The sequence below is a fragment of the Carettochelys insculpta genome, chromosome 3, assembly GCF_033958435.1.
Source record: "Carettochelys insculpta isolate YL-2023 chromosome 3, ASM3395843v1, whole genome shotgun sequence".
NCBI classification, from domain to species: domain Eukaryota; kingdom Metazoa; phylum Chordata; order Testudines; family Carettochelyidae; genus Carettochelys; species Carettochelys insculpta.
In genome coordinates this window covers 153,807,666-153,827,215 of record NC_134139.1, presented here as the reverse complement: position 1 = coordinate 153,827,215, position 19,550 = coordinate 153,807,666, and the positions used below count along the sequence as shown (strand labels likewise).

Sequence of the window (19,550 nt, the reverse complement as noted above, 5' to 3'; positions counted from 1 at the left end):
AAATTGCTCAGAGGAGATGATTACATGATACCAGTTTTTAGCAACCAGAAGACTATGTTGTTCGTCTGAGAGTGGTTGTTCAGATAGACTCCAGTTGTGTGCATACACTGCATGCATGATTGTTCGAAAGTTTAGCTTTGTGCAAGGGTGGGCGAACACCAGCCCCGGGTTAGTCCCTAGTGGCCCCACACTCTATATTTATCTGCACCTCTGCAGGTATCAGGTGATTGCAGCTCTCATTGGTCATGGGTCACTGTTCACGGCCAACAGGAGCAGCAGGCAACAGTGTCTCAAACCATGCTGCTTCCTGCTGCTCTCATTGTCCGCAAACAGTGATCCACAGCCAACAAGAATGTGTATAAAGCCCAACGGAAAAGAAAATCATGTTATCCAGCCCACCACCTCTGGCTGAGTTGGACCCAGCACACATGCTGAAGCTCAAGAAGCCTTGCAATATATCAGACCCACAACATCTGGAACAGATCACTAGCCATCCTAGCTACAGGTTACATGTCCCAAAACTGGGATTCTCTTGTTCAGTAACATCCATGGTCCAGTGCCTGCCTGGCTGGAACTGCATCTGGCAGCCCAGCTGGGGCTGGAGCCAACCTCTGCAGGGCCAGGGTTGGTGGTTTAGGTGGGTGTCAGACCAGGAGGGGTCAACAGACTGGTCTGGAAGTAAGAGGAACCTGGGCTTTAGGTAGAACGGATAAAGGCAGAGAGGCTGTGGGGTGGAGGGGCCCTAGGCGGATCTGGTGTCAGGGTGAGAAAAGGGGAGCCAGAGGCAGGGGACCTCCTCTCATCCAGCAAATTCCCTTGTTTGGGACTGGTCAGATCCCAAGAGTGCCAAACAACGGAGGTGCAACCTTCAGTAAAACCCAGTTATGGACCTACAGTAACTCCTGACTTAATATTGTCCCAGTTAATGTTGTTTCATTGTTACCTTGCTTATCTCTTACAGCCCATGCTCATTTAAAGTTGTTCAGTGCCCCCTTCTAACATCATCTGGCTGCCTGCTTTGTCCACTACTTGCAGGACTTTCTGGAACCACAGCCTGTCCGTGTGGGGTTTGGAACAAGTGTGTGTTGGCAGCCTCCCTTTAGCTCCCCCAAGTATTCTGTAAGATATGCAGCCAGGTAGCTGCACTTCATCTGCCCCTCCCTGCACTACCATGCTGTTTCTGCCCTGGAGCTTATCCTGGGAGCCTCCTTTCTGCTGTGCTATGGGGAGGCAGAAAGGGGTGTTGATGTAGGATGCACCTCTTTCCTCCTCCTTCCATTGAACCCCCATTCTGTACACTATCTTACAGCTTCAGAACCCTATGTCTGGACTTCCTGGTCTACTTACAATGGCAGTATACTAGAATGAGGTCAGGGTACGTTAAAGGGGCAATGCGCATCTGTGACTGCTTCTCTCTCTCTCACACACACACACACACACACACACACTGTGTGCATCTATTTCACATGAGCAAACACACACACACACACACACACTCCTTGACGCTAGCCGTGTATGCACCATCCAGTGGAGAGCATGGTATACTCTAGAGGGACAGTGTGGATTTCTCATTATGTTCAGTTTCTGCAGGAGATCGTTTTCAGCCACTGCAATGCATCTATTGATTTGCCTCCTTTCTGCTTCCAGAACAATGTTTCTTAAACTTTTTGAGACCTCAGAACATCAAACAATATTTTTGCGTGGAACATATCTGAAAAATTTCTTCCAAAAATTATCAGACTGCAAAAATCAAAGAGAAAAAAACAAAATGATGTAACCTAATCTGGTACCACAGCAATGAGGAAGTGACATTGTAGCTGCTCTTAATTACAGAAGATATACACCATCAGTATGTTTGTCCAAATGCTTGTGGCACACCTGCAAGTTGTTCATGAAACATCAGTGTTCTGCGGAACATAACTTCTAGAGTGACCTTGCAATAATTGACAATATACATTCAAACCTCTCACTTTATTGTCTGAAAGTCATTTAGTGCTGACCTTGATCAAGTAGATAAACCAAAGGGGAATCTCTCTTGTTAGGTTATTAATCAAAATTGAAACAACTAATCAGAAAATAAACATATACTTGTTCTGGAAACAGTTCTAATTCTCAGGTCATAAAAATAATTTACAGCAAAAGCTGTCCACTCATAGTAAGTAAAGTATTTAGCTGATTGTTAAATAATCGCAAGTTGAAGTCTTGTTTTTATTTTCTATATGGCTATTTTTATGTGATTCAGAATGCAGACTTTTTAATCTAAGCAACACTTTTTAAAAAACAGGGAGAACCAGGTCCAATGGGACTTCCTGGACTAGAGGGACTCCGGGGAGAAAAGGTAGGACTTCATTTAAGAAAATATCCTCTTTTCCATTACAGACAATGTATTTTTTCTCACAGTACCTTGTAATGTAGTTGTGTTGCTTATTATCACCATCAACCCTATTTTGTAGATGTTGAAAATCAGACATCATGAATCAGAATAAATAAAGGCAGGAGTAGGACTCAGAATTCCTAATGCTTATATTACAGCCTTCTTTCCTATATAACAGCAGGACCAGCATAGAAATATAATATCCATGTTATTGCCAACTATTTTACTGTGGCATGGAAGTTAAAGATTCTTGTACAATACTGAATTATACTTTATTAATTCTGGTCACTGTCATGAGTATAAATGAGAGTTACTTGGAGATCTAGGTATTGGTCAGAGGGTTGACCCTGCTCAGTTTTAAGTATTTTTAGCATTAACGCTCAACATTTGATTGAATATAAGGGCAAGTACACAAATGATGACATTACAGAGTACTAAAACACAAGAGCTGTGTCTACACGTGCACAAAAAATTGAAATGTGTCCCTTTTTTGAAAAAGCGGGAGGAGCATCCACACGTGTAAACCCGTCTTTCGAAAGAAAATCAAAAGAACAGGGCGCAGACTTTGAAATCCAAACCCCGATCCCATATCAGGAAGATCATTCCCTTTCAAAAGACTAAATCAAAAGAGTACACGTGTAGACACTCCACAATCCGCTCTTTCGAAATACAGGTCCACCATGGCGCCGGTCAGCTAGAGCGTGGGGCCGCTCCAGCCTGCAGCAGCGAGGCTCTATGGTCCCTGTATTAGGCTGCCTTAAAGCTACCCACACGCAGGAAACCCGTGGCAGGAAGCTGAGTGCGTGCTAGGAGCAACCTGTACACGTGCTCCAGCTGCATGCTCCAGCACCAGCACCAGCATGGCCAGCAGTCAGCACCTGCCAGGGGCTCCCAGGGCTCTCAGGTGGGGAGCTGCAGCTGGAGGAGGAAGAGTAGCAGCCTGAACCAGGGAGTCAGGAGGGCAAGGAGACCCTGGAGTGGTCAAGTGAGGAGGGGGACCTCACCATCATCACCCCCTCCTGCTCCTCCAGCCAGGCAACAGGGAGCCGGACATCCCCGGACATCACTGAGGGACCCTCCGGTACGTACAGGGAGGGGCGCACACCTGCTCCATGGGTTGGGGGTGGTGCAACAGGTAGTCGCCCACACACAGGACCGGTGTTCCTGGGCCACACGCAGGACCAGTGGTCCTGAGCCGCACACAGGCTCCCCCCCACATGGGATGCAGCACCCTGTGGTGGCACACCAGCGACACTCAGCACTCGCCCTCAGTGGACAGCGCTGCAAGCCTCACAGGGGTGGCAGCCAGTCAGTGCCGGACAGCGCCTGGGTCCTGCACACCACAGTCCAGGAAGGGCCACCTGCATGAGAGACTCCTGGATGCACACCCAGGCTGGGAGGCCCAGCCCAAGGGGGTGGGTCAGTGCCCCCTGGGGGGTCAGTGTCCTTTGGAGGGGTGCGGGCCCCAGGGGGTGAGCTCAGGCAGGTGGCCCACAGCTTAGTCCTGTCCATCCGGGGCACATTACTGATATGCTGTCCTTCTCTCCACACAGCCACACCATCCATGGGCCAGGAGAGCCCTGCGCTGTCCCTCATCCTCGAGAGCCCGCCTGCAGCCCTCAGAGGTGTCCAGACACCGCCCAAGGCAACGCACCAGCAGGGCTGTGGCTGGAGGGCCCCCCTCCCCCCGCTGGGCCGAGGAGGACCTAGCCAGCCGGCGCCAGGCCGAGGTGGCTGAGCAACACCTGCTGCTCGCCCAGGCCAACATGGACTGGAGGAGGACAGCCTGGGATAGGCTGCTGTCCACCCTGGAGGGCATTGGCCATGCCGTCTGGGACCATACGGCCACGGTTGCCCACCTCCTGGCCCCTTGGTGGCTCCCCCTGCTGGTCCTGCCCACCCTGCCCCCATTGAGCCTGCTCCCCCACCCCCACTGAGCCTTCCCCCTCAGCCCACACTGAGCCTGACCCCTCCGCCCCCACTAGGCCCACTCGTCGGCAATACCTGCCAATGCTACCCACACCCTCCCCTCCCCGCCGGTGTTACCCGCACCTGGGGAGGCAGGGGCTCCAGGGGCTGACAGGGCTTGCAGTCCACCACCCCTGCCCTGGAATAAGCGCTTTGTCCCCCTCCGAGTTAGGTTCCCCCTGCCCCTATCCAAGTTAGGTTCCCCCCTGTACATAGTTACCAACAAAAATAGTTATATAAACGTTTCTTTATTGTTCACCACTCCATGCTGTGCTCCTCAGGGGAACGGTGGGTGGTAGATGTGTGGGTGTGGTGCTGGTGGGGGTGGGGGTGGCAGGGTTGGGGGTGGCAGATGTGCGTGGGATGTGGGTGTGCATGTGGGTCAGAGGTGGCCGTTGGCAAAGGCCTGCCTGAGGGCCTCCTGGATGTGGTGGCTGTCCCAGTGGGCCTGACAGATGGGGGCAGCGCCCAGCTGCTCATAGATAGCACCAGCCAGAGGGCCCCCTCCCCCCAGGGACATAGGTATCCCCCTTTCCCTCCATGATGTTGTAGAGGAAGCAACAGGCGCCCACCACCGGAGGCACATTGAGGACCCTGACCTCCAGCCACATGAGGAGGCACCTCCACCATCACTTTAGACGCCCGAAGGCACACTCCACCACGTTGCGGGCGTGGTTGAGGTGCTCATTGAATGCCTCCCGGGTGGGGTCTAGGTATCCCGTGTACAGCCTCATGAGCCATGGCTGCAGGGGGTACGCTGCATGTGCCCCCATGCAGAGCGGCATGGTGATGTCCTCCGCCACTGGGATCTCCCGCTGGGGGACGAAGGCGCCAGCCCCCATGCACCAGCAGAGGCCGGAGTTCTGGAAGACCTGGGCATCATGGGTGCAGCCAGCCCAGCCCACACAGAGGTCGGTGAACTGGCCCCTCGCGTCCACCAGGGCCTGGAGCACCACTGAATGGTAGCCCTTCCTGTTGATGTACTGGCCAGTGCTGTGTGGCAGGGCACAGATGGGGATGTGCATGCCATCCAAAGCACCGATGCAGTTCGGAAGGCCCAGGTCCTGGAAGCCAGAGATGGTGTTGTCCAGATCCTCCAGGTGGACGACCCTATGGAGCAGAATCGTGTTGATGGCCCTGATGACCTGCAGAGGGGGAAGGGGGACACATGCTGTAGTGCGGGTGTGATGGCCGTCTCTCCCTGCCTCGGGCCCATTCTGCCCCCCACGTTTCCAGCCCCTGCGCCATCTGGCCCCTTGCAGCAGAGGGTTCCCCTAGCCCCAGCCCCTGCACCCACCCGGCCCCACCTTACCTCCTTAAGTACAGCCCTGACGGTGGCCTTGCCCACCCCAAACTGGTGTCCCACAGAGCGGTAGGAGTCCAGGGTGGCCAGCTTCCATATGGCAATCGTGGCCCATTTTTCCAGGGTGAGGGCTGGCCGCATGCAGGTGTCGTGGTGCCGGAGTGTGGGGGTGAACCAGTGGCAGATCTCATCAAATTTCTGCCTCGACATGCGGAAGTTCTGCAGCCACCTTTCCTCGCCCCACTCCCCTAGCACCATGCGCTGTCACCAGTCGGTGCTGCTGGGGTGGGTCCAGAGGCATCGGGGCACCCGGGGGGGTGTCTGGCGGTGCCCCGGTAGGGGAGGAGCACCGCTGCCCTGTGGGGACTGCCCAGCCACCTGATGAAATCAGGTGCAGGTGTGGCGATGGTGCACAGCACTTCCACCAGGGTGTCCATGATAAGGGTGTCCTCCTGCAGGAGCTGTCGCTGGGCCTCCATGGTGGGCACGGGTGGGCTCTGCTGGGCTAGGGAAGACTGGGCACACTCGGCTCATGCAGAGGGGAAGGCAGATGGAGGGGTCCTTTAAAGGAGGCAGCTGGCTGTGGCTCCTTAAGGGCTTGTTGGCAATGGGACCCCGTCCACGGTGTTTCCTGCCTCCCTTCTTTTGAAAGAGGCCTTGGAGCTGTGTGGACGCTCTCTTTCGAAAGACCTCGACAGCACTTGGAAAGAGCGGATCGAAGTGCCGATCTGAAGAATGGCCGCGTGTGCTCCCTTTCTACAGCCACTATTTTGACCGCTGAACTTCAATTTTTGCCCTTTCGAAAGGGCGCTCACGTGTAGGGGTTAAGGAGTTAAGTGACTCAGTGCCAAAAAACGAGTCAATGGCAGATCTAAATATAAGAATTCAGTTCCCCATGCTGAGTTCACTGAACAATTCTGCCACTCCTATTCTAAGTACATCTTCATTAACTGATTCTGTTGAAGACTCTGTGTCCTTATTTGCTGGAAATATTACAATACAATGATATCTTTTCCTTAGGGAGATCAGGGACCTGCCGGTTCACCAGGAGCACCAGGGTTACCTGTGAGTATATTCATGAAAGCAACAGTTTATTTCTTGGGAAACATTGAAAAAATGCCAAAGAATAAAAAATGCTTATCCACACTACTAATTACTATTTGTGGAGCACCAATCTTTTGCTAGAAATTTTATAGGTAGGACCCTACCTAAGTCATGGTTGATTTTTGCCAGTTTAATGGACATGAAAATTTTAGAATAGTAAATTTCATTATTTCAGTATTTAAATCTAAAATTTCATGTTATAATTGGAGAGGTTCTGATGCAAAAAGGAGTTGGGGGGGCCACAAAGCTATTGTTTGGGCCTAGTGATATTGCTACTCTTACTTCTGTGCACTGGCTGGCATCAGCATTGCAAACCTGGACAGCTGTAGAGTCGTGGCTGCTGGCCAGGAATTGAGTCTACAGCTGTCCAGGTTTGCAATGCTGATGGAAAATTAGTCACTTAGATTTACACTAAATGCCAAGGGGAGGAAGTGGTTTTGTTTTGGAAAATGGGCAATAGATAAAGTGTTTACACAAAACAGGGGAGTTGTAGAACAAGACCTGTGTCTACACGTGCACGCTACTTCGAAGTAGCGGCACTAACTTCGAAATAGCGCCCGTCGCGGCTACACGCGTTGGGCGCTATTTCGAAGTTAACTTCGACGTTAGGCGGAGAGACGTCGAAGTCACTAACCTCATGAGGGGATCGGAATAGCACCCTACTTCGACGTTCAACGTCGAAGTAGGGACCGTGTAGACGATCTGCGTCCCGCAACGTCGAAATTGCCGGGTCCTCCATGGCGGCCATCAGCTGGGGGCTTGAGAGATGCTCTCTCTCCAGCCCCTGCGGGGCTCTATGGTCACCGTGGGCAGCAGCCCTTAGCCCAGGGCTTCTGGCTGCTGCTGCGGCAGCTGGGGATCCATGCTGCAGGCACAGGGTCTGCAACCAGTTGTAGGCTCTGTGTATCTTGTGTTGTTTAGTGCAACTGTGTCTGGGAGGGGCCCTTTTTAGGGAGCGGCTTGCTGTTGAGTCCGCCCTGTGACCCTGTCTGCAGCTGTGCCTGGCACCCTTATTTCGATGTGTGCTCCTTTGGTGTGTTGACGTACCCTCGCAGCGCCTATTTCGATGTGGTGCTGCGCAACGTCAATGTTGAACATCGACATTGCCAGCCCTGGAGGACGTGTAGACGTTATTCATCGAAATAGCCTATTTCGATGTTGCTACATCGAAATAAGCTATTTCGATGTTGGCTTCACGTGTAGACGTAGCCAAGGAGAATCTTATGCGTACCTAAGCTTGATGAGTGCCAACAGTTGTATCAAGGGTAAATTTAAAAAAGAATGTGTCTTAGCCACAAGTACTGCACAGAAATTTGTGAAATTGTGGGTTTAACAAAGCATTACATTTCATAACAACATTTATCATACTAGACTAACGTCAATATTACTCTGTGATCTGAATGTAGCTGCCTTAACTGAAACAGACTTCAGAAGACTGGAGGCAGTGAAGATGAGAGTTTTTTGAAAGGTGTCAGCTATAAAGTGTAACGATTTAAAGACACAGATAGAAGGAGAATAGGAAGTGAAAGTAGGGTCTGGGATTAGACCACAACTGAAAAGATTGTGAGGGTAGGAACACTTCAGAAGGACAGGAGATGTTAGGATAACAAACGAACAAGCAAACAAACAAAAATAACCAAACACAGCCAATACTAGTGAGATCTAAAGACTGACCAGCAACTACGTAATGGAATGTTGTGTGCAGGGACATGACCAGCAAGGCTGGGCTAAATGGAGCAAGAAGTCATAGGCTACATCTACACTACAAGATAAATTTAAATTTGTTAAAAATCAATTTTATAGTCACGTTTTTTTAATTCGATTTTGAGTATCCTCACTTCCCAGAGGCCCCCAACAAATTCAGCATATTGCTTCCACACTGAAATCACCAAACACTGAGTGTTGTAGCAGTGCATTGTGGGAACCTATCCCACAGATGCCTCAGTCCCGCATTCTGAGCCAGGACCCATGTGCAGCAGCCCTGGTCAGTTTCCCAGCTCCCACTAGCAGGGAGGAGCTGGGAGCCAGGTGCAGCAGCACTGTCAGTTGCCCAGGTTCCTGCAGTTTGGGAGACCACGGCAACTGACAGTGCATCAGCCCTGAACAATTTCCTGGCTCCCACTATTAGCAGGGAGCTGGGAGCCAGGTGCAGCATGTAGCTTTGTGGGATACAGACAGAACACCTGTTGAGGCTTAATAAATTCAAATGAAAGACATAGCACTTCCACACTAGCCTTTATTCGACATTTGATACACGAGATTGAAGCTGTATCCGTCCACTAATATTGACATTTTGTTACTGATATTAGGGCAGACTAAATAGAGCTAATGACATTTACAGTGAAGACAGGGACGTTTTAACGTCAAGCTAACTCCTTTAAATTCAATTTTATTTCATAGCGCATACGCAGCCATAGACAGGGTTCTGTGCTGCACAGATGCTCTGTGATGAAAAGAAGATGGCTTGGAGTGTGATGTTTCACTTGGATAAACTAGGCATTATTTGGTTTTGGGGAATAGAGTTGGACACATATGGAACAAAAATAAACTCTGTCTTAAAGAATTTCTTACAAAATACTTCTGACAGGTAATGGAAAGCATTTAGTGAAGTGTTAATTATATAAACATTTTGATCAAATAAGCATATTTTCTGTTTTATTTAAAGAAAATTGAAGTTTTCTATCTGTTAATTTTGATTTTAAATTTATCACCTTGATCTCCCTCCACAGGGAAAGACTGGATCATCAGGGCCTCCAGGAATGCCAGGGGAACCAGTGAGTGCACGTTAGAACTGATTATGTTGCCATTCCTGGCTATTAAATATAAAATGGAAATTATATATGTATATATATGTCTGTGTTTTTCTCATTAAAGGGTGAAAGAGGTCCTGCTGGAGACATCGGCTTTTCTGGGCCAGAAGGGCAGCCTGGAATGCCAGTAAGCATTTTGCTAGTCTTTAAAGTTCTACTTGACTGCTTTTTGTTTTGATAGTGTATAGACTAGCACTGCTTCCTCTCTGTTACTATGATGAGGGTGGTTAGCCTTTCCTGCTACCTGCAGTGCTGCAACTAAACTGTGCTTTTAGCGTACTAGTTCAGTGAGCACTAGAACAAACATCTCTCCCTCAGCTTGGAATCACACCTCCAGCTCCAAGTGTAGATCTACCGTTCATGGACTCCACTCAGCTTTGTTAGAGACCACTAAACAAATACATTAACCCTGCTAGTATAAGAATAGGTAACCTCAAAAACCCTCTGGTGCCATAGAGGCAAGCATTGGTCACGCAAGTAAACATTCATGCTGTATGAGTGCTGGGATTGTCATGAGTGTTTGTGTTATGGAATATGCCATGAGGGCCCTTTGAATCCTGTAAACAAAAAAGGATCCCTACAGGTTTGTTTGTTTTTTTGTTTGTTTGTTTGGAGTAGTGATGTTAATCCAGAGATTCAGACAATCTATAAAGGTGCCCTGCCCAAATTCTTCACTTCAGATTAGTTAAAGAAGAATCTGATTCATAAAATCTGTCAGTACTCCTCTGTAGGCTGCTAATGCAACGTAGCACCTGAAGCATTCTCCCCACCAGGAAAGAGGTGTAAAGTGGTTCAGATACTGTTGAGGGCTCTGTGTTTGTGTGTGTGTGTGTGTCTACTGTTGCAGTTCACTAGACTTTCAACAAGCAAATTTTCAAAAGATCGCAGTACCTCCCATTTAAACACCTACATTAAGGGGTCAAATTTTCAAAAGGTGTCTTTACCCATTGTTTGCCATTGTGCCCAGCGGAAACTAGTGTGTGTTGAGCACCTTTGAAAATATGAGCTGACAGCCCCCAACTCATTTAGTTTGTAATAATAGTTATTACTGTTCAAATAGTACCTGAAGGTCTCAGGCAAGACCAGGAACCGACCCTGCTAGCTACATCTATGTACACCATAAAAATTACTGTGGGTTACTGTTCACAAATATTAAACTGCCCTGTTGCAAATCCTGTCCTTTTTTTCTGTAAAATCAGTATACACAAGATACTCTAACGAATACTAAATAAATAAATATTTAGCAATTGTCATGACATTATATGGCATTAAATATGGTTTCGAGTAATAGTTTCATATTACTCTGATAATACTGTCGTCACCAATGGCTAATGCTGTATTTGTGCTCACAAACTCAGGAGCATAGAGTTTGAATGAAAGGTGGAGGTTCTTGGAATATCTCTTTAAATCCTACAGATTCAGCCACAAAGTAACAAATGTCTAATAGGAATATCTCAATTGCTGTCTAAAGGGGGAAGTAATTGTAATAATGGTGTTTGTGTGTGTTGTTAGGGTTATATTTTCTTACTTTAACTTAGAAGTGGATTTTATTCCTTTTGGCATTGCACTCAGTACAGATACGGCTGGATGAGCTGGCCTCCCTATTACTTTAGCACCCCATTAACAAGATTTAATTAATCTCTGATTCACAATTTTTATCAGCAGTCACAATGGCAATAAAACTACGGCTGAACTTTCAGATCCTAGGCTGAGTATGATGGGCTGGCATTACAACTGAATAGCATTTTTGAAACTGAGCAATGTAGAAGTGAGCAAGGTTATTGAACCTATACTTGTTCTCCTTACTGTTGTAAGGGGACTCTTGGCCGCTTACCAAAACTCAGTGGTGGGGTTTGGTTGGCTAGCTCCCAGTACTAAAAGGGGGAAGGGTCCATGAGAAACCAGGACCCTGAGACTGACAGTCCCCAGGGACAATGGAAAGAGGCCAACACTCCAGGTCAGCCAGATTGACAGGTGGAACATGCCAATGAGAGAATTAGGAGGCCAGGTCCTGTCCTCCAGGTGAGCTGGGTTTTGGCTGGGTCTCTCTGAGAAGAGGAGCGAGAGCTAAGAACACCAAGTAGCACAAGCTGTGCTGAGGGGCAGACCTGCAGCGAGAGAGCCAGAGGCCCATGCAGCCCAAAGAGTGCCAATTCTGTGCTAAGAAGCAGACCTGCATGACCAGAGAGCCACAGGGGTCAGAGAAGCAATGCAAGCAGCTGGAGGCTGGCAAAGCAACATAGTCTGCAGCTGGGTGTGGTGAGCAGCCGGGACAGCAAAGCTGGGGGAGAGGGTGTGGGCAGGGCGACACCACCAGCCAGGAGGCCTGCAGGCCAGACTTGGAGAGGAATTGTAGCTCCAACTGGGAGAAGGGCCTTGCTACCTAGAGCCTGAAGTCCTGTGGTCACTGCCAGAGCAAGGGTGTTCAACCTGCAGCCCCACCCCGCAGCACAACCAGGGCCTGCGAGAGAGCCCTGGAACTTATGAGGAGCAGGCTGTGAACTGTGCTTACGCTCAGCAGACTGCTGTTTGTGATGTCTCCGTGCCACAGAGCCGGGCTGTGTGTTCCCTTTTCACCTCTCTCATTTTTCCTTATTCCTTTCTTTGTAATCAGTTGTATCCACTTTGAACTGTATGGCTACGTCTACACGTGAAGCCAACATCGAAATAGCTTATTTCAATGTAGCAACATCGAAATAGGCTATTTCGATGAATAACGTCTACACGTCCTCCAGGGCTGGCAACGTCGATGTTCAACTTCGACGTTGCGCGGCACCACATCGAAATAGGCGCTGCGAGGGAGCGTCTACACGCCAAAGTAGCACACATCGAAATAAGGGTGCCAGGCACAGCTGCAGACAGGGTCACAGGGCGGACTCAACAGCAAGCCGCTCCCTTAAAGGGCCCCTCCCAGACACAGTTGCACTAAACAACACAAGATCCACAGAGCCTACAACTGGTTGCAGACCCTGTGCATGCAGCATAGATCCCCAGCTGCCGCAGCAGCAGCCAGAAGCCCTGGGCTAAGGGCTGCTGCCCATGGTGACCATAGAGCCCCGCAGGGGCTGGAGAGAGAGCATCTCTCAAGCCCCCAGCTGATGGCCGCCATGGAGGACCCGGCAATTTCGACGTTGCGGGACGCGGATCGTCTACACGGTCCCTACTTTGACGTTGAATGTCGAAGTAGGGTGCTATTCTGATCCCCTCATGAGGTTAGCGACTTCGACATCTCGCCGCCTAACGTCGAAGTTAGTGCCGCTACTTCGAAGTAGCGTGCACGTGTAGACACAGCTTATGAGGCGATCAGTAGCCCAGGAAAGCATCCAGTGTGAGGAGAGCACCCTGGAGTGGGGACACCCTGGCCCCTGCCCTAAGTGACTACAAGGTTGGGGATTCAGCCCCAGAAAACCTGGGCCCAACCTTGTTGGGATTGCAAGGACTCTGATACTCAAAGAGAGTGAAAGGGGGGCCCTCAGGGTCAGGGAGGCCATTGAGTAAAGGAAGTGGGAGGGAGGACTCAGATCCTTTCACTGGTCCACTTCACAGGGGTAGTGTAGATGCCAGGAAAGTTCCCCATAGTAGCAGGACCATTCGCCCACTTACATTGTCTTCCACACCAGATTTGCACAGTTTAAAAATGTGTCTGAAAATCAACAGTCATAAATACAGTCCCAAAGCTGTGCTAGTGACTGCCACTGCCACTACCCTGCTCCACTGGACGTAAAATTTCGGCGATTTCCAGAGAGAGAGAGAGAGAGAGAGATCTGTTCATTTCCCTCAGCCTGATCCCTCTCATTGCCTCAATCATTTTACTGTATGAAAAAATGAATAGTCCTCATGGAACAACATTTATAGTGTGAGGGGGAAATGCTTCCCCCTGCACATGCTCCTCAAATTCTGCCTTTTTAATCAGCAGAGAAGTACTGTGTGGAAGGGGAGAGGTGTTGGATTTATCACAAATAGGCTACGTCTACACTAGCCCCAAACTTCGAAATGGCCATTTCGAAATTTACTAATGAAGTGCTGAAATGCATATTCAGCGCTTCATTAGCTTGCGGGCGGCCACGGCACTTCGAAATTGACGCACCTCGCCGCCGCGCATCTCATCCCGACGGGGCTCCTTTTCGAAAGGACCCCGCCTACTTCGACGTCCCCTTATTCCCATGAGCTGATGGGAATAAGGGGACTTCGAAGTAGGCGGGGTCCTTTCGAAAAGGAGCCCCATCGGGAAGAGACGCACGGAGGCGAGGTGCATCAATTTCGAAGTGCCGTGGCCGCCTGCATGCTAATGAAGCGCTGAATATGCATTTCAGCGCTTCATTAGTAAACATCGAAATGGCCATTTGCATGGCCATTTCGAAGTTTGGGGCTAGTGTAGACATGGCCATACAGTTCAAATATATCCACATTATTTAGATCAATAGCTTATAGCTTCACCCTCAACTGTCCTTTCCATCCATTCCCTGAAATGTTGCAACTGTTAAGGGCCAATAGCTACCACAGCAGAAATGTGTGCCATATTTATGTGAATGTATGACATTTAGAACATGCTCGTTCAGTTCCATACCCGTAGAACCTACTGTGACTTGCTGTATTTCAAATTCAGTTGTCTTTTCAAAATTGCATTGTCATGTAATAAAATGCTAAGATGTTAGTTTACCTATGTTCCCCTCAATTCCAGTTCAGCATATTGTGGCTTCTAGATGTTTACACTTGTCCTTAGACATCACTAAAACACAAAACTCTGACTCCACTATTTCAAAACATCTGTCAACATGTTTTTTCTTTTTTAACATGGTTAGGTGTCTGCAGTTATAATAAATTGTTAAAATACAGTTTTCTCTTTACAGGGAATAGATGGAAAAGATGGATTGCCTGGCCCTCAGGTAGGACACATAATTTGGAATGCTAATATGTTACATTTTTCACAGATAATATAACTGTTAGTCATAGACAATTACTTTCAGCTGTGTTCATAAATTAATATTCAAGCAAGTTATTTTATTATTTTCAGGGTCTGATGGGAAGACCAGGTGACAGAGGTCCCAAAGGAGAACGTGTAAGTCTTGGTGTAATAATTCTTGGTATTATATACCATTATTTGACTGCTCTTTGAAGACCATCCAGATGTCTATCTTATATATATTTTCAATATTAGAGACAAAAGCAGCTAAGGCTATGTCTACACTAGAGGCATCTGTCTGCAGAAGTTACTATCAGAAGAGATGTTCTGGCAAAACTTCTGTGGACAGAGCCAGTCTACACATAAAAGTGGATCAATCTTTTGATCCACACTGTTGACAAAAAGGTCTCCTGGAGTGTGTACACAACTTTTTTGTCGACAGTTTTGTCTACAGAACTCTCTAGTGTAGATGTATCCTCAGAGTTTTTGTGAGAACTCAATTAAACATTAGCTTTTAGGTCTGAGTAAGAGCAACCACACACCCTCCACACGCTGACTTGGTGAAATAGAATTGTAAAAGAGTATCAGAGAGGTAGCCATGTTAGTCTGTATCTTCACAAACAACAACAAGTCCCATGGCAACTTATAGACTAATAGATGCTTTGGAACATAAGCTTTCATGGGCAAAGACTCACTTCATCACGCGAAGTCTAACGAAGCCGGTCTTTGCCCACGAAATTGTAAAAGAAATGCAGGATTCGCGAAGAGAAAAGATTTGTAGCATTTTTCCTAGCAAAGATGGCCTTGACAATATAAATCAATCACTAGGATGGAACAGAACAAGCTGCAAACCTCTGCTGCAGCGGGAGGCAGCTGTGGGAGCAATAAAGATTCTCACCTGCCAAGACTCTCACACAACTTTAGTATAAAATGAATCAGTTAAGTTTGAGCAGATAAGTCAAGAAATCACTTCACTCTGGCAGCCCTGAACACAGCAATGTGCTTTTGGTGACCAGAAATCGGTTATATTTGGGGGAAGTGACAAAAAATTATTTTGCAAGCTCACTCAGAAGAGCTAGTTCTGGCTCTTGCTCTGTCAGCAGTTTTGCACTGATGTTGTGTCATTTTCTAAGAGGCAAAGCCTCATAATTCCAATGCACCTTTTAGTTGGAGAATCAGAGAATCCTGTCCCCTAGGGTAGCTTGTGTTGAGGAACTCAGGATTATAGTGTGGAGAAAGTGAAGTTTGTATCCTTGTTACAATAATTTTCACCTATGTGTATCAGGGTATGTCTATACTAGAGGGTTTTGTCTACAAAACTTGTGTTTTTTCGACAAAATCTGGGGAGCATCCAGATTACCGAGGCATTCTGTTGACAGTAAATCAACAGATTGCAGCACTTTTGTTAACAGCTATATCCCACTACCCACAAGGAATAACACCTCTGTTGACAGAGATCTGTCAACAGAAAGCCACTCTGGACGTTCTGGGGGTGAGCCTTCTGTCAACAGAAAAGGCCTCCAGGGCATCACAGAAATCAGCACTCTATGGTGCCTGCCCCCAGCTCTTCTTAAAGCCACAGAGAACCTGGGAAACCCTGTGACAGGAATCTGAGGGCATGGAAGGCAACAAAGGTACCATCTGTGATATTATTCTTCAGGCTTTCAATGCTGTACTCTCTCCAGAACAGGATTCTCTCATCAGTCACATTTTCAAATGCTTCTCTGGCATTCAGTTTGACATGGCAAAACTAGCACACGGGCTGTGAGCCTACAGTCCTTATTCAGTCAGAACTGCCCTTAGAGCCCATTTTGAGAAAACTATAGGCAGAGGTGAAAGTAAGCCCGTGTGCCCAGTACACTGCTCCAGTAGCAGCCAGTGAGGGCACTCTGCTGTGGGAGGACAGGCAGCCTGCAGACCACTACACTAAACAACAGGCAGGGGAAAGGTTTTGGCTGGAACCATGGCCCACACTGTGTTGGGACTGCCCCAGAGCTGAACCCCTCCACCAGGATGCCATTAGGGAGGGCAGACAGGCTGAAGCCCCCCCACAATCCTGGCAGTGCAGCTTGTTGCTTGCTGTTCCCCTTCTGTCGCTGGCAGGGCGTGAGAGGGAAGCTCACCGCATCCCTGCATTCTCCTTCCTGCTGGCTATCCACAGCATAGGGCAGGGGAGGGAGTGACCCACACTGTGTGCTGTCCTCTCACTCCCTCATGGTGATGGAAGGGGAAGAGCAAGCAGCAACAGTTGTTCCATCCTTCCTAAAGTGCACTCTTCCCCATGCCCCCAAGCCCCTAACCGAGCTCCCCCCACAATGATTCCTGCAACCCTCCACCCGCAAGCCCTTGCCTTGAGCCACATTCTCCCCACCCCACACTTACATTTCTTACAGGTGCAGTCACACTGCCACCCATCACCATCCCTCTGTCCTGAACCCCCATCCCCAAGGGGATAGGACAACAGTACCTGTGAGAAATTTAATTTATTCTCACCCCTCGTAGACCGTACATGTCTGGGGACATAGACCATCAGGATCCTCCTCCTCCCACTATGGATTTTTCAGGATGCTCCAGTCATTTCCTGTATGCTTTAGGTAGTCTGCAAGAGAGAGGCCCTCTCCATGGGCAGTGGGTGAAGCTGCTGCTTGGGGAGGCAAGCTCCCCAGCCTGTGACCCCACCTGTGCTCCTCCCAGTCCCTACCCCTCCCCTACGGCCCCACACCATCCCCACTACCTCCCTTTTCACTCTGTTCACTCATTCCAGCCAAATCCCTAAAGCACTAAATTTGGGAATAAAAAATGTCAGTCACAGGTTTTTCAATATATCCTGAAGTTTGTCAGAGACTTATTTGCAAAACCTTTCGAATAAGGGTAAGTCAGTTGTCCAGCTGAATAAAACAGTAAATACTGTGGAATACATGACGCAGCCCTTCAGTTTTCCATTTTCTTAATCATTATTTCGAAGCTGACTTTATGTTTTAAATATACTGTTTATCCTTCATAAAATAATCATTCCGGATTACTACATATTTGAATTCACTGAAACAAAGACATTATTTTAAATAACCAGTCAGAGAAGTCTAGTGTGTTCATTATACAGTTAATTGTTTTTTGAAAAAGGGATTGGTAATTTTTATGTGATTTTTTTCTAACAAGACATGTTTATGAAATTTAACTATCTGATTATTTTAAAATACATTTCTAAAGATTTTAACCAAATCAAAGGATTTTATACCTTGGTAAAGTACTGATTTTGGTGGAGGTGTCTCTTAAGAATAGTTCATCAAATAGCTATAAAAATGAGTTTCCCTTTTACTTCTATCTGGAAGAAAAGGAATGTTGTTCATTGAAGAGGGTAAAAAGAGAGAAGAGATGGATAAAAGGGGCAGAAAGACTTTGGAAATAAGTTTTTGTATGACAGTAATTAAAATTTTAAAAATATATTTTAGATAAGAGTGACTTTTGAAGAATTTATTTAACAAACTATAGGTCTGAAGAACCATGCATTTAAGGCTAAAGCTGAATACTCAGACTGTGCATCTAAATATCTATGCAAGGATTTTTAGATGTCAGTTATCAGCCACAAATTAATGACATATTTAAAGTGGATAAATAGGGTTGGCATATGCCTGCTAAATGTTAAAGGAAGGATGGAAGAGCATTGGGGGCCACAGGAAGTGATGTAAGGACATGCTGAAGGCACACGTGAAAAAGTGCAGGATTGGTGTTGATACTGGGAACACTTGCCCAGGACTGTCTCCAGTGGAAAGTAGTAATCCATGAGAGGGTGGCACAATTTTGAGAGGTTCTGCTGCAGTGCAGATGAGGAGAGGTGGAGAAGAAAACTGGAGAAAAACTGCCCTGTGCCCCTCGAAGAGATGCCAACACGTGCTCCTTCTGTGATCCAATCCGCATCTTCAGAATGGGGCTGATCAGCCATCAGACTCATAAATAGGATGGTGACATGATGTCCTACTCATTATTGAGTGACTGCCAAGAGAGAGAAGTGAGAGAGAATATGCAGCAAAGTTTTGGGCAAAAAAGTAGAATATAATACACATGTTCAATAAACTTTTCCGTGAAAAGCTAAAAGTGCTGCAGATTCATTCATGTATTTCAATAATAGTGACAGAGTAGTTCTCTAAAAACATCAAGTTAATATATCCTCTGAATGCATAGCTTTTAAGAAAATGTTACTATACCACTGTGATGCCTTCCATGTGCACTATTGGTAGCAGCTTGGGACAGGTTACATTAATATAGAGGATACTGAGTTTACAGGGTTTGGATTTTTTTTTGAACTTACAGCCTTTCCACAGTATATTGTGTCTGACCACTTACCAATGACAATTCAAAACTTAGTCACAATTTCATTACATTTTCAATTAATTCAGTAAAACATCACAAATCATAAGGGCCTTTATACTGAAGCTCCAATTATAATGTTTAATACGGTCTAAATCATTGTAATTCAGAGATTTGGAGTTCAAGCGGCTGATGAAAAGAGATCTCTGACTTCCTGCTATACATCCTTCACTTTCTTCGTGTCTATTTTATTATGAAGTATTTATGTTTTTGTGCTTACTCGTGCAATGTACAGTTATGAGTTTACTGTGTAAACGTTGAGTAACACTCAAAATCTCTGTACAGTTTACCAACACTTCATTGTATTGTCGTCTGTTACTCCAAGTAATAAATTTCTTAACTTCATTCATATTACTGTGCATTTGGAATTTCATCCAAAATATAAATTCTTTATACTATGCACTTCCAGTGGTATAAGTTAACATTAGTATAAGTAATGCAGCAAGGATAGTCAGTCACCCTTAAAGACTATCAGTTGTTCATTAGCCGTCCAAATGCATGACTTGCTGTATTGTGTTCCACAGCTTACATTCAGTAGACTAATAACAAATATATTGTTACTCTTATTTCCTTCAAACAAAACGAACTGTGACATATCAACCAGGAGCACACAAAACCTAATTAAAGCTGTTGCTGCCTGAAACATTGACCTTTGATTTGTTTTGTTTGTAAGGAAGTAAATATTAAAAATAACTTCTTATATTTGCTATTGTTTTGATGAAC

The 19,550-nt window shown here is 47.0% G+C and overlaps 1 protein-coding gene across 2 annotated transcripts in view; it reads left to right on the top strand.

The window, feature by feature from the left end:
* COL19A1 (collagen type XIX alpha 1 chain) overlaps window positions 1-19,550 on the top strand; it is a 338,823-nt gene that overhangs the window by 305,218 nt on the left and 14,055 nt on the right. For both annotated transcript variants that reach the window (XM_074991087.1, XM_074991086.1), the window contains 6 exons: window positions 2,285-2,338; window positions 6,666-6,710; window positions 9,479-9,523; window positions 9,624-9,686; window positions 14,410-14,445; window positions 14,574-14,618. In XM_074991087.1, coding sequence (XP_074847188.1) covers window positions 2,285-2,338; window positions 6,666-6,710; window positions 9,479-9,523; window positions 9,624-9,686; window positions 14,410-14,445; window positions 14,574-14,618 — 288 coding nt within the window. The remainder of the gene's footprint in view (window positions 1-2,284; window positions 2,339-6,665; window positions 6,711-9,478; window positions 9,524-9,623; window positions 9,687-14,409; window positions 14,446-14,573; window positions 14,619-19,550) is intronic.